We start from the raw sequence: 15446 nt of genomic DNA on the forward strand, positions 1-15446 counted from the left end.
TATTTAATCCAGTCCTGGCCCTAGACTGACAAGGCCCATCAACCTCTCTGCCAGATGCCTGAACATGCATTATCTCCTGCATGCCCTTGCAAGTCCCAGGAAGTCTAGGCTAACCTCCAACCTCATTTTCTTTTGTTAACCTGGACTCTAATCAAATACATTTCTCTCACCAGCAGTTTCTGCCAGTGCTAGATCGCAACTGAGATAATAGTTGTCTGGCTAGCTGTAGTGCTCTGTGTAACTCAGCATTCAGTTTTGCTCTCTATTTTATGACTTTTTGGACAATTGGAGGCCAAAATCCTAATCTCAGCAGTAACTCTGCTCAAGGGAACCTGGTCTGTACCATTTCTAAATCAGCCAACAGTACCCCCAGCCACCAGCACAAACAAATAGGCAGGCAGTCTCTTCTAGCAGCAGCCCTTAATCAAAGCTTGTCAGCCCTAGCACTACAGAAGACAACATCAATACAAATCCAATCCTAATCCAAATACCTCTGTCAGCCTCCAGACAAACATTTATCTGATCCAACTCTATACACCCCCGATGCAAAGCTGTTGATCCCATGCAGACCCTATGAACAAACTTTCATCTTGATACCAGGGGCTGAAAAACAACATAAACTTTGTCTAGTCTAGATCTAGGCTGACAGTGGTTTCTCCTCCAAACCAGTCTCAAGCCTGAACAATACCCTTTACTAGACCTTGTTTTAAACCCACTGGTCTTTGCTGCTTCACATCTGAGCCACAGGGCTAGGGCCCTGGCTATGTGAAAACCACAGCCTGTAAAACAAACCCCAACAGGCTGTGTTTTGCCAGGCCTAACCCTTCCCTGGCAGTCCCTTCTGGCTGTTTCAATAAGCCTGTAACTCAGGTGGTTCATATTTATGGTGCTGACTGCTTTAAACAGTTGACCAATGATGACTGTTAGCACTACATTATCAGGTGTAGACCCCATCTGACAGTATTGATTCATCCTGTTCAAAGAAGTGCAGATGTGTGACACCAACTGGTCACTCCGAGTTTCACTATTTTCTGTCTGAAATCAACAATATTGACAAGGGAGATTTTTTTTAGCACATATAGGTCAATGTGTGACAGCACATCAGTGGCAGCTCTGCCAATAAAGAAAAGTCACCCTGTGTGTTATTACTGCTCTGTTCCCTAGATCACAGTGTCAGCCAGAAAAATTTCCAGGTGAAAATGACCTTCATTTCACTAGGAATTATCAAACGTGACACTTTTTTTCTCTTAGGAAAAAGGTATTTCTATTCACGTGAATCAGAATTTTGTATTAAAAACATCAAAATGGGGAAATCCTCAGAAGTTAGGAAGAAAAATTCAAGTGGAATTTAAGTTTGCTATCACCTTTTTGAGGCCTCCTGCCTTTCAAACATTTAAAGTTATAATGGACATTTGTAATTCTTGAACTATGAATATAAAAAATAAGAAGATTAAAAACTCCAGTTCTTCTACCGTTTTGTGATAACACCTTCACTTTTAAAAAAGAGAGCTGTTTTACTGTATTATTTTTGCCACTTACATATCTTGTGAAAAGATTGCCAGGAGTTTAAGCACATGAGGAATGTACCACTGACTATTACAAAGTAAAGAAATCTAGCAATTATACAATTCACCTCCTAGAGCAAAAGTATGAGGTTTCTTCTTGCACTTTTAAAGCACTCCATGTCACCAATAAAGAAACTTAAATATCAGCTTCCACACTGAGTTTCTACTTCTGAATTATATCCAGGTGTCTAACTTGACCTCTCTGAATAAGAGCATACAGGGTCAATTGAAAAGGATTATAACAGTCATTCTGGAGACAATGATCATAAAACGAGAGTTCTGCTACAAGTTCATTTAGATCTGTTCTCATAAAACCTGCCTTTTCCCAGGAAAGTAAATCTTTATACCCAAATAGATTCTGCTTTGTAAGGAAAACTTGCTAATACCACAGAGAAGTCTTTTGTCTGATTTTTTAAAGAAAAGTACTTTACCTTCACAAGCTAAATGCAAAATAGTCATGGCTATAGTAAGCATGGAAAGCAGTTGCCAAGTCTGACTTAACTGAGAAGTATGCATGCATTTTGGTACGTCTGCATTAGCCTTATTTGTATGTGCACTCCTATATCCAACAAAATCTAACAAATGAAATATCCAGAAGATAATAAATTTTGTAAGAAAAATAATTAAATAGTATAGCATAATATCCTTGTTGCACGAAGCAATACCTAGAGTAGCTTCCATAGCTGTTTATTAAAAACTAACTGTGATTCAAATGCAAGGAATTTTTAAGTGTCTGATTCAAGGCAAAATCTGATGCTAACCTCAGAAAAGATACCACAATTGTGAACAGAGGTTTTCTTTGTGCCTTATCCAATTAAGACAACAGATATGCCAATAAATTAACACCTGCCAAGCCATGCTATTCGGACATTCAAAAATTGGAAACATATGGAAGGAACTATTAAAATATTTCAGTCTCAACTCAGCAGAGTCTGTTCTGCCCATTCATAGCCAGTTTGTACACTCATATTGTCCAGACAGTCATTATACAAGTGGGGGACTATCTTTGATTGAACCAGCACTTCTTCCCATGCTTTAATAGAGAAAGCAATGCAAACATCTATAGGTAACGGTATTTTCCCTGTCATAAAAGATAACTATGGTAATACCCAGAACACAGTCCAACCCTCCCGTTACCATTTCAGGGCCATTGGTCTACATGGCCAGCTGTCCCTGACAGGGATGTCCTAACTAACAAGGCTGCTTTTAATCCGTAGACAGAACAAATAATGCCAAATGAGCAATACTGTTTACATTGTGCTGATGCTCATCATCTGGATATCATCCATAATACAGGTAAAAGTGTTTTAGACATTTTGAGTTGAGCAGCATCTGTTTTATTAAGGAATTTTCATTCTGACCTTCAAAGAGAAAGGAACGCATTCTTCAGGTCAGGCTTCTCCTTGTGAAACAGTCCTGATAATTTCAGCTTGCTTTTAGTGCTGCTAACACTCCAGATGAGTAGGGGACAGTCTACAGGGCTCTGCTGTTTCCCAAGATAACCCATTCCAGCACAGCTCAGCTTAACCCAACATAATAACTCATTGCATTTTCCAGTTCATTGTTCAAACTTCTAGCTGCCATCAGCTCTAGGTTAAAGCAAATGTCATCTGCCTCTGGGGCCCATGGTGAAAAATTTATGTAGTCCTGGACATGATACAGGTTTTACAGTTTTACAGCTGAAATCCTTCAAGTTGCTTGGACCTACTGGAAAAGGATTTATTTTATTGTGATTCCCAAACGTTCATTTTTGTATGTGTGTTTTCCTACAGAATGTATGCATTGCTTCCAGCAATGTGTTTTATATTACCTGGAAGAACAGAAATGCTCTAATGGGAGGAAACAATTTTATTCTTATTGCCGGTGCAACACAAAGCAGAACTTCAAAATGACACCATGACTTCTCAAGGAAAGTCATCCCACTTATTTTGGAGCTTGGGGACCTCATTCTCCACTCCCTTACAGTCTTCTGTGAAATTACGTTAGTATAAACCTCACAGATTACAGGCCAAATATACAGACTTTCTTTCTTTGTGCTCATCACAGGCAAAGCAAGCTGAATGTTCTTGATTTATAGGTATCTCAGCAGCACAGGCAGAAAGTAATCTGCCTTTCTTGTGATGAGTTCGTATTTTCTCTTGAAGGCACATACTGGGTATGTCTTTCTTGATATAAACTCAGTCTCTCAAGAAGTGTCCAATTAGGCTTTTATCAGATATTTGACTGTAAAGAATTTAATGTAGAGCTCAAGAACTAGCCTGGATTAGGCTTTGTGGTAAATCTCTACTTGAAAATTAAGATCTAGAAAAATCATTCTCATCTTTCTAATGCATCTTGTCTTACTTTATGTTGCTCTAAGACGTCTATGACCAGTGATCCTCACCTTGATAGTGAAGTCTGCTGCGAGAGGCCCAGATATTCTTAATATCTCCTTGTCAGGAAACTTCTGGAAATCAACACTTGAATTGTCCACAATGAAGGAACCTGTGGAGCTGAGGCTGTTTTCACTCTTCACACCTTGGAGAGTCTTGGTTTCCAAATCTGACAAATGAAAACAAATTAACAGGAAACTGGAACATTATTATTTGAACTAAGTGTAAGTGAGAGCAGAAAAAGAAAACCAACACAAAACAGTGGTGGTGCAGACTTGCCTCCTAAATTAGTGATACTGCAACTTTTTTGTTCTTTTCCACAGTTTGTTCACATTCTCATACATTCCTTTTCTTTTTTCTCCTCCATCTGCTTTTTGGCTTTGTTCAACCCTTGGATTTTTAGCTCTACATTCACCTTCTCACCCATAGGTCATGTTTTTACTCTCTTCCAGACATATTAATCCATTTCTAGTTAGGCATATTTGCTGTCATTTAACTCACTCTCAGTAAGTCACGCTCCTATGCATAGCATGACTCAGACCTTCCCCCATGAGTGCTGGCTTTGTGAAGTTGTTGTTCCTTCTTTCAGTTCAAAGGTGGGTCACTAACCACATGGTGCTGTGGTAGACAATTAACTGAAAGCAAGACATGCAGGAAAGAAAGATCAGTTTGAGAGCAATCCTGCCTCCTCTCCAGAAGCAGTCTGATCCACCCGGTGGAATAGGAAGGGATGGTGAGTCCTGAATGCTCCTGAGCTCTCCCTCTGGCTCCCTCTGCACTTACAGCTCACAAAAAGTGGGCACTAATCCAGATACTGTTTGGTATCAGTTACTTCCAATTGTAAAATTATAGTAAACATATTAAATTATTTATTAAATGGAAGTCAACAGTCAGAAAGTAGATCTATTCCATCATCTAGCTAGACTCCTGACCAACTTCAGGTTTTGCTTTATAGCACATTTACCAGTAAACTGTTTCTTGTATTTATTTCAAAGTGTCGATGCCCTTCATCATTAAGGATTGCAAAGCTATAATCCTTTCACATATATTTGTGAAATTATGCACAAAATCTTATCTCAAAGAGAAAGACAGCTAAGGCAAAATCTGAATTAGCTGGGGACGTACTGTTAATCTGTGATGGAATAATGCTTTCAGAGACAGTAAATGGGAGAAATGTTTTTATGAGCATGTATTAAGCTGTTATTTAGGGGAAGAAAAGATAATTGCAGTAATTAGACTGCTTAGCAGGATGGGTCATAGGAATTAATTCATGAAGGAAGTTGCAGTACACTAAGAGTTTGCTCTGTGTTAATGAATTCCTTGGTTTTCAGTGAGACTAGTCTCTTCCTTTGTGATGGACTTGGCAACATATTAACTTCTGGACAAGGCTGCATGCATCAGGGATAAAGACGGTTTTAAGACTTGTGTGTATGTAATTGTCCTCCTGTTGACTTCTCCCACAACCAAAATACACAGAACAAAATACTCCCTCCCCTCCAACTGACTGTAGCTCATCTGTATATAAAATCCTGTGATGGGTCAACAGAAAGATTCATGGACATCTGAAATAAACAAGAGATGTATTTGGACTTTTTCATTTTTACAGAAAGCAGTTGATTCAGGCAGACCCCTCTGATTCAAATCTTTTTGTCCTGAAATGCGATATGGCCTGAGTGAAGACAGCTTTAGATGAGTTTCTCCTGCTAAAATCTAATTTCTGTCTAAGCTGTTTTATAGCTCAATTTCTCTGAAAAAATAATCAAAGCACGATTTTTTTTTTCTGTGTTGGAAGAGAACACATATATGGGAAAGAAGACAGGGGAGGAAAGGAAGAGCGAAAATCATTTACCGGGAAAGTAATAACAAGCATAGTGGAGCAGCTTAGGAATACCCGAAGGGCCACTTAAAACTGAAGTACAGGCAGCATTTGAACTCTTAAGAAAAACATAATATGTTTTTTTCTTAGTTTATAACCTATAATTTGCTGGTCTCTATTCACAGCTCTAAATCTAAAGAACCATTAAAAGGTTATGGCATGCCCACTGTTTTCTCAACACAAGCAGTAAGCTATGGAAGAGGACCAATAAATCACCTCTTCTTTTGCCACTTGGTATAAGTTCTTTGGGCAAAGGAAATCTGGAGAGAGTGGGAATGATTTGGTGTTCTACCTCCTTGCTGACACTAATATTTGTATTTACACTGTCAAGCATTTGTATTTACACTGTCCACGCTGCAGGAAAGTCCTATCACCTTTTTAAAAAGCAGAAAGGGAGCCCCACTTATCTAACAATAACTTGTGCTTCCGAGAGGTTATGCAGTACAGTTTGTGGATTTTCTGACACTGCATCCCATTTACCAACACTCCAGCATTCATTTGCTGCTGATGTAAAAAGGAGCAGGTTTTGAGTAGCTATTGCATTGGAAGGTAAGAGAGAGGGAATCAGGGAGCTTCTATTCAGGAAATAAATAGATTTGACTTCAGCTCTCCTAGTGTATTCTCAAATACTGAGACTCTTCTTCCAGAGAAGAAGGGTACACAGCTGCTGGGATATGCAGCTCCCTTGTCAGATGAAGCAGGGAAGTGCTATAACCACCAAGTGACAGGCTAGCAACAATATCACTACTAAGGAGCACGGTTTGACTTGTGCATGCTGTTTCTAATCTTCAGACCATGATTTGTTTGTGTGTGTACATGCACATGTGTGCATGTATCTACGGGAGTGAAAGAGATTATCACAACAGGAAAGTGTTAAAGTCATGAGCAGCTTGACAGCTAAGCTCTGTTATAGGGAAGCTATCATTTACTGTCCTCAATATTTCTTCACTCAGTGGGATATATTTTATTAATTTTAAACAAAGGCACTTGGCACCAAATGAGCCAACCAAAGGATAAGCAAACAGAAATGACCGAAAAATTGTGGTGGGGAAAATGATTCTGCAATGCTAGCTAAGCTCTGCTTTGAAATAAGTGTGTACCACTGATGTAACTGGGTCCAAGGAGAGCTTCTGAGGGCAGGACTCATCCTTGTGTTGAAATCAGTGATCTGAGAGAGGGAAACCAGACACCACAGTGTAAACAGAGCACTGTGGGTTAGCAAGGCTTTCTTAAACAAATATACTTCAAATTTTTCTACTTACATAAATGATCGGGTCCTTTCAGCACAAGGCGAACTTGCCTGCTTCCATAAGGGATAGCAACCACCGTATCATCCACTGCAGGAAGGCAAAAGTGCATGGAGTAAATAAGCAAAGAAATTCCCATCTGTTTTCAAATAAGCAATGAAATAGGTGCTTACAGGGCAGTCAAAAGACAAGCTTTTGGACCAATTAAGCCTAAGAATTATGAGAGAATTTTAAAAATCTGAAAAAAAGGATTTGTTAAATATGGTAAGAACCCCAAACTGTTGATTTTCTTTATTCTCAACTCTTTCACAACCATTTCTGGATTTCAATGGTAACTAATAGCTTTCTATTTCACCACAACTCTACTTAAACCACTTCCAAGTCTTTCTGATTGGTGTTTGTGGTGAAGTAGAGAAGCACAAGCCTATTCTGATGCTTAACCAGAACAGCCCATTCCTTCTCTTGATTCTCCCAGTTGAACACTATAGTTTCTCCATGACCTTGCCTATGCTGTGTGATGATCTCCTACTGCCCCTCAGGCATGCCTTCCCTTTCACATCTCTTATTATAATGACTAGAAGTGCTATAATTCTGCTTCCCTTTCCACACCACTAACAGAAAGGCCCTCAAAAAACAGAAGCCCATTAGACTGTAATGTAAACAGGTGTTAGAACAGGATCTTCCACCTATAAAGCCTGGAGGGAGCTTTGCCAACTGTATTTAAACTGAGGTGTGAATTAGAATGTAGGTCACATGCTGCTGTGAGGGTTAGTTAGGTCAGCATTTCTGAAGAGGCAGCAACCTCAGTAATGTTCTGAATGGAGACAGGAAGGAAAGGTATGGAATGATGCTAGAAAGTGCTCCCAGCCCTATGCCTGGCTCATGGAATGGGTGCCCAGAGAACGCTGACCTGGATGAACCAGAATGCCCATGTTCTCCATTTACCTTTTTCTGTCTTTTCTGCCTCCTTCTCCTATAACCAGAAGTTGGGAGAGAAAAAGTATGCATGTCTAAGAGGATTTTTTTGGGGAGGTGGTAAACATGAGAGGAATGAAGGCCCCTTTCATTAGAACCACTCACATCTGTGTCATGCAATGCCTGCTAGCAAGAACTATAGCTCTGCTCTCCAAGCAATGTGTTACTTTGCCGGGTGAGGTTAACTCAGCAAATAAAGGCATGTTAGCTTGCATCCAAAGATATGATCTGGGGCCACAAATTTCTGAGAACAGACCTGACCAACCTGGGAAAACAGTTTCAGCCTAGCTAAATCAGGTTTCTCAGTTGCCAGCAAAACTTCATGTTGTCATTTTATGTCAAAAAGTAAAGAGAGGCTACAGAAAGTGGGAAAACTATGAGAAGTGAGGACTTCTTTTAAAGAACACATTAATTTGTCCAGACCAATAATATCTCAAAACTATGAACCCATTAAATTTAAAATTCATTCATGTGCCACTGGAATTTCTGACACTGTCATATTGGAAAGATTTAGTGAGTGAAATAACCATACTTCTGTGGCCTCTTAATATCCCAGAAGTGAGGCGGCAAATCTAGGCAGCCTGATAAATTATGTATCACAAGAGTTGTGTGGACATAAAGCCTGTTTGTGTACCCAGGCCCTTCAGAACATTGTCATTATTTTCAAAATATTATTTGATAAGTTTTCTCAACCTATCCAGAAATTTCAGTGCCTCCCAAGACTTCTGTAACACTGGGGTTAAACTCTATTCAACACACATTCTGCTCATATACATCTCTATAACACACTAATTAGCAAAGATAGAAATCTTTCATTTCTACAGAGAATTCCTATTTCCTAATTGAAAAGACAAATATTAAAGTCATTAAATATTGATATTCTAATACTGAATTTATTGCTGAATTTATTGATACCGTTCTGGCACTCACATTCAAGATACCCAGTGAGATAAATGCACTTTAACCATTTTGGGGGACAAAATCCGTGAGTATGACATATCATTCTGCTCTGAATGTACCACATTTATTGGAATGAATCTGGGAAAACTATAACTTCAATTTTTCAAAAAATGTTAATGGTCTTTTTACAAGGCCTATTTAAAAACAGTACTGTGTCATTGTTACATTTTACTGTCTCACATTTATGAGCTCTGTGCTGGAGAATGAACAACTAACTCACTCACATGTCACCAAAAAATTGGACAGTCTAAAGATCACGCTAGCTTATATATCATACATTCTTACATCTCTTCTGCCCCAGGGCATTGCTAGGACTATATTTCACCTGATCTTGTCATTGCTTTCATTTGAAATCCTAGCGCTCTTTATGTGAAATGCAAAGCTCAGTGGGATTCATGCTTATCACAGTGCTTCCTGCTCTCACAAACTGAGGTTAATAGTGATAAGAAGGAGACATTTCCTGTGAAGAGACATGTGGAAGTAAGTATCACAGTATCACAGTATCACAGTATGTTTGGGATTGGAAGGGACCTCAAAAGATCATCTAGTCCAATCCCCCTGCTGGAGCAGGAACACCTAGGTGAGGTCGCACAGGAACATGTCCAGGCGGGTTTTGAATGTCTCCAGAGAAGGAGACTCCACAACTTCCCTGGGCAGCCTGTTCCAGTGCTCTGTCACCCTCACTGAGAAGAAGTTTCTTCTCAAATTTAAGTGGAACCTCTTGTGTTCCAGCTTGATCCCATTACCCCTTGTCCTATCATTGTTTGCCACTGAGAAGAGTCTGGCTCCATCCTCATGGCACTCACCCTTTATATATTTATAAACATTAATAAGGTCCCCCCTTAGTCTCCTCTTCTCCAAACTAAAGAGACCCAGCTCCCTCAGCCTTTCTTCATAAGGGAGGTGCTCCACTCCCTTAATCATCTTCGTTGCCCTACGCTGGACCCTCTCCAGCAGTTCCCTGTCCTTCTTGAACTGAGGGGCCCAGAACTGGACACAATATTCCAGATGTGGTCTCACCAGGGCAGAGTAGAGGGGAAGGAGGACCTCTCTTGATCTACTAACCACCCCCCTTCTAATACACCCCAGGATGCCATTGGCCTTCCTGGCCACAAGGGCACAGTGCTGGCTCATGGTCATCCTGTTGTCCACCAGGACCCCCAGGTCCCTTTCCCCTACACTGCTCTCTAATATGTAATCTCCCAACCTATACTGGAACCTGGGGTTGTTCCTGCCCAGATGCAGGACTCTACACTTGTCCTTGTTAAATTTCATCAGGTTATTCCCTGCCCAGCTCTCCAGCCTGTCCAGGTCCCGCTGGATGGCAGCACAGCCCTCCGGCGTGTCAGCCACTCCTCCTAGCTTGGTGTCATCAGCAAACTTGCTGATAGTACACTCAATTCCCTCGTCCAAGTCGTTAATGAATATATTGAATAATATTGGCCCCAGCACTGACCCTTGGGGCACTCCACTAGATACTGGCCTCCAACTAGACTCCGCACCATTGACTACCACTCTCTGGCTTCTCTCCCTAAGCCAGTTTGCAACCCACCTCACTACTCTATTGTCTAGACCACACCTCCTCAACTTAGCTGTGAGGATGCTGTGGGAGACTGTGTCAAAGGCTTTACTGAAGTCAAGGTAGACAACATCCACCGCTCTGCCACCATCCATCCACCTTGTTACATTCTCATAAAAGGCTATGAGGTTGGTCAAGCATGACCTACCCTTGGTAAAGCCATGCTGACTGCCCCTAATAACCCTCTTATCCTTGATATGCCTTGAGATGGCACCAAGGACAAGCTGTTCCATTACTTTCCCAGGGACAGAGGTGAGGCTGACCGGTCTATAATTACCCGGGTCCTCCTTCTTGCCCTTTTTGAAGACTGGAGTGACATTTGCTTTCCTCCAATCCTCGGGCACCTCTCCCGTTTCCCAAGACTTGGCAAAGATGATGGAGAGCGGTCCAGCAATGACTTCAGCCAGCTCCTTCAGCACCCGCGGATGCATCCCATCTGGACCCATGGATTTATGAATGTCCAGACTATTTAATTGCTCCCTAACCCAGTCCTCATTGACTAAAGCAAACTCCTCCATTGACCTGGCTTCATCCGGGGTCTCAGGGGTACAGGGCTCCCCAGGACAGCCTCCGGCAGAGTAGACAGAGACAAAGAAGGCATTCAGTAATTCTGCCTTCTCTGTATCTTCTGCCACCAGGGCACCCACCCCATTCATCAGTGGGCCTACATTGCCTCTGGTATTAGTTTTATCTGCTATGTATTTGAAAAAGTTCTTTTTGCTGTCCTTGACCCCTCTCGCCAGCTGTAATTCTAAGGAGGCCTTGGCTATCCTAGCTGCCTTCCTATATCCTCTAACAGCAGCCTTATATTCCTCCCAAGTGGCCAGCCCCTGCTTCCATGACCTGTAAACTCTCCTCTTCTGCTTGAGCATACCCAACAGCTCCCTATTCAACCACGCAGGCCTCCTGGCTCCCTTCCTTGACTTCCTACGTGTGGGGATGCTCTGATCCTGAGCGTGGAAGAAGCAATCACTGAATGCCACCCAGCTATCTTGGGCCCCTTTTCCTTCAAGCAGTCTTGCCCATGGGATTTCCCCCAGCAATTGCTTGAAAAGGCCAAAGTTAGCCCTGCTGAAGTCCAGGGTTGCAATTCTACTTGCTATTCTGTTCCTGCCACATGAGATGCTGAACTCCACCATCTCGTGGTCACTGCAACCCAGGCAGCCCTCAACCTTTACTGCTTCGACCAGACCCTCCTTGTTAGTGAGGATGAGATCCAGCAGTGCACCTCTCCTAGTCGGCTCCTCCACCATCTGCATGAGGAAGTTATCATCAATGCACTGGAGGAACCTCCTGGACTGTGGCTGGCTGGCTGAATGGTCCTTCCAGCAAACATCAGGGAAGTTAAAATCACCCACAACAACCATGGCCTGTGACTGTGAGGCCACTCTCAGCTGCCCATAGAAGGCCTCATCAACTTCCTCAGCCTGATCTGGTGGCCTGTAGCAGACGCCCACAACAGTGTCAGCCCTGCCAGCCTGCCCCTTGATCCTGACCCATACACTCTCAACTCGCTCGTCATCCGCTCCTGGGCAGAATTTAGTACATTGTAGTTGCTGTCTCACATAGAGAGCAACTCCACCACCACGCCTGGCTGGCCTGTCTTTCCTGAAAAGGGCATAGCCATCCATGACCACATTCCAGTCATGTGAACTGTCCCACCATGTTTCTGTAATTGCCACCAGATCATAATCTCCCGACCGAACATAGGATTCTAGCTCCTCCTGCTTATTCCCCATGCTGCGCGCATTGGTATACAGGCATTTCAGGGAGCGAGCAGAGCACACCAGTTTCTCCCTAGGGGCATAGGAGGCCACCCGGTCCTCATCAGTTTTAGATTGCAGCCCCACTGGGACAAGCCCAGCTACAACCCCATCCCCCTTCGAGCCTAGTTTAAAGCTCTCCAAATGAGCCCAGCTAATTCCTGCCCCAGCATCCTTTTGCCCCTACGAGATAAACCTTTCCCACGTGACAGTGTCCGGACTGGTGTCTTATAAAACCAACCATTATCAAAAAATCCAAAGCCCTGCCTGTAGCACCAGTCTTGGAGCCAACCATTTAGAGAGTGAATTTTCCTATTCCATCCCACATCATCACTTGAAGATGGAAGGAGTGAAGAGAAGATCACTTGAGCCCCTGAGTCTTTCACCATCCTTCCCAAGACCTTGAAATCATTCTTCATCCCCCTCAGACTACGGGAAGCAGCTTCCTCCCCATCTGTCTGGAAGACCAGCAGCGGGTAGTAGTCCGTCGGGTGCACCAGTTTGGGGAGCTCTCTAGCGATGTCCTTGATCCGGGCTCCAGGGAGACTACAAACTTCCCTAAGATGAGGGTCAACTCTGCATATTGGGCCCTCTGTTCCTTTCAGAAGGGAGTTTCCTATTACAATCACCCTTCTTTCTTTCTTATCAGAGGCAGTCTTAAGTTGTGAGGTCGACTGCCTCTTCCTACGTGATCTTGTAGGCTTGTTGGCTTGTAGGCTTGGCACCACCTCCTCACCTACCTCTTCTTCAAGATCCAGGGCCTCAAACCTATTACGGAGGGGCACCTGGGGAGGCAAAGCAGGCAGGGAGGGGGGCTGCCCGTGACGCCGAACCGGAATACGCTTCCAACCCTTGTCGTCCTTTCGGTCCCCTAACTCTGCCCGAGAGCAACAAGGGTGGGGCCGTCTCAGGACTTCTGCCTCTGTCCGAGAGGGCAGGAGGTCCATCTCCTTTTGGGAGGTACCTCCCTGTGACCTTTCCGACTGGCACGTCAGGGTGTTACTCCACCAGTCGATCTCCCTTTCGCACTCCCTGATGGTCCTCAGCGTCTCAACCTCCTCCTTAAGTTTGACGACCATGTCGAGCAGATCTTGCACCTGCTCACACCTGACACAGGTGGAGTGCTGGCCTCCCTGCCCCGGCAGCAGCAGGCTCTGGCACTCTCTGCAGCCGGAGACCTGAACAGCCACCGTTCGGGACAGAGCCTCAGTCTGTGTAGCCACAGTCTGTTTGAGGCAAGCTCTCCTTCTGGAGGCGACCATGGTTGTCAGCAGTCTGGGGCGCTGGCAGTAAGCTAGAAGGGCTGACAAGCAACAAGTGCTCTCTGCACCCTGCTGCACGAGCTACCACACCCGCTGTATGGGAATATTTAGTCATAGCTCTCCCCATCCATAAGCAGAGAGGCAGATTGTGGAGCAGCTGTGTGGAGCACTCCGAAGGTGCGAAGTATGTTAACAGGCCTTTGGTTTCCTCCGGAGATGCAGAGGAAGGCAAGGGAACATCTCATACAACTGAGGCGACAGTGACCCAGGGCTGTGAAGAAAGTGCAAGTTTATATGTCAGATACACGTGTCATATTCACATGAGAGATCAGTTTCTTCTGGTTTTGGACTTTGAATTTGGACTCTGAATTTGGACTTTGTCCAAGTGGTCTAGCCATCAGTTCCCATGATCAAGAAAGGAGTTGTTTTTATTTCCCCATTACTATTGATATTCAATAGAAATCTGGAACTGCATCTATTTTTGACAACCATGGCAAGAGTAACCAGATAAATATCTATTCTGCCTCAGCATAGCAATTTTTATAATTCTCTATTAAAAGTAATCTACTTCAGTGGTAGATTTCAGTACTTTTTTTAGAGAAATACTAACTTTACACAAGGTGATCATCAGAATTCACCCACTAGTTATGGATCAACTCTACATCTCCTTGGTGAATAGGAAGAAACCTGCTTAAATGTAGCTCATCTCCATAGGAAGATACATACACTCTTTCCAAAAGGAGATATTATTAAAAAAAACCAAACACTTTATGCAAACTTAAAAAGATTGACCACTGAAGCCCTGGACTAAAAGAAAAGGATATTTCTGGAATTAATGAAGTCTTTTGTAGTTTTGATGGGGTTTTTTTTGGAATAGGAGCATAGACACAGGTGCTTCCTTTTTCATAAAAATCTAAGAGAGTATTCAACATCACATTGCCTTCTTCCCTGCTATGCTTCTGTTTCTGAGACCACTGGGAGATGTATACTACCCCTATAAATACTGAGGAAGCTGTTCCTGTACCAAGTGCTAAGTGTTTAAAAGCTTTACGAATGTCTTTCTAGTACTATCCTTCTCCTATGCCTTTGTATGGTATAAACATCATGGAGAAGGGAACTGGATATGAGCACCAATAAATGAATTCAGTATGACAAGCTCAAGACTGTGTCTGGGATGGTTTTGAGATATAAACAACTTCAGAAACTATTGGAACAGTGATGGAATAAAGGCCACTGTCCAATTTCCCTAGCACAGTCCTCAACATTGAATGCTATCTCTGTTAGGAAATAAAAATCCCAGGTGAGCCCACAGCAGACCTCTGCTGATGTCTACTCACTGCTGCACATGCCCCTTCTGATTTCTCTTATGTTGCATGGCAGTCCTTCTCACATAGGCTTTTAATGCCTTGTTCATATAATGAACAAAATAGAAGTAATTATTGAGAAACAAGGATTATTGTACAGAGATAACTTGGAATTAAGCCATTCACTAACCAAATGTAATCCAGTCATTCCAGCAAATAAATCAGGCCCTGATCCCAGATATGCTTACATAGATATATTTACAGTGACAAGTAAGCAAGATGCTGACACAGATAAAGTGCCAAAGTGACAGGTATTTCAATAGCACTGAGGAGGTTAAATGCAAAAAATAAAGCCAGGGTAAGCTTTTAATTAAAATCTCAAATTTTCACAGCATATACATAATCCATTTGGAAGCAAAGCTCAAAAAGAATTCATATTAATTCACCTATGTGAAGGAGAACTGTAAGTGTGCCCTTAACAATTGTAAAAAGCTAATTTAAAGGACCACGTACTTTAGATATGTTCAAAATTTGTGCTGTGTT

The 15446-nt window shown here is 42.6% G+C and overlaps 1 protein-coding gene across 2 annotated transcripts in view; it reads right to left on the reverse strand.

Annotated features, from left to right (window-relative positions):
- ADAMTSL1 (ADAMTS like 1) overlaps positions 1-15446 on the reverse strand; it is a 197409-nt gene that overhangs the window by 119948 nt on the left and 62015 nt on the right. For both annotated transcript variants that reach the window (XM_082074285.1, XM_082074284.1), the window contains exons 6-7: positions 7076-7150; positions 3949-4106 (exon numbers count right to left, since the gene is read on the reverse strand). In XM_082074285.1, coding sequence (XP_081930411.1) covers positions 3949-4106; positions 7076-7150 — 233 coding nt within the window. The remainder of the gene's footprint in view (positions 1-3948; positions 4107-7075; positions 7151-15446) is intronic.

The sequence above is a fragment of the Streptopelia decaocto genome (genome assembly GCF_964273445.1).
Source record: "Streptopelia decaocto genome assembly, chromosome: Z".
In the NCBI taxonomy this organism is placed as follows: Eukaryota; Metazoa; Chordata; class Aves; order Columbiformes; family Columbidae; genus Streptopelia; species Streptopelia decaocto.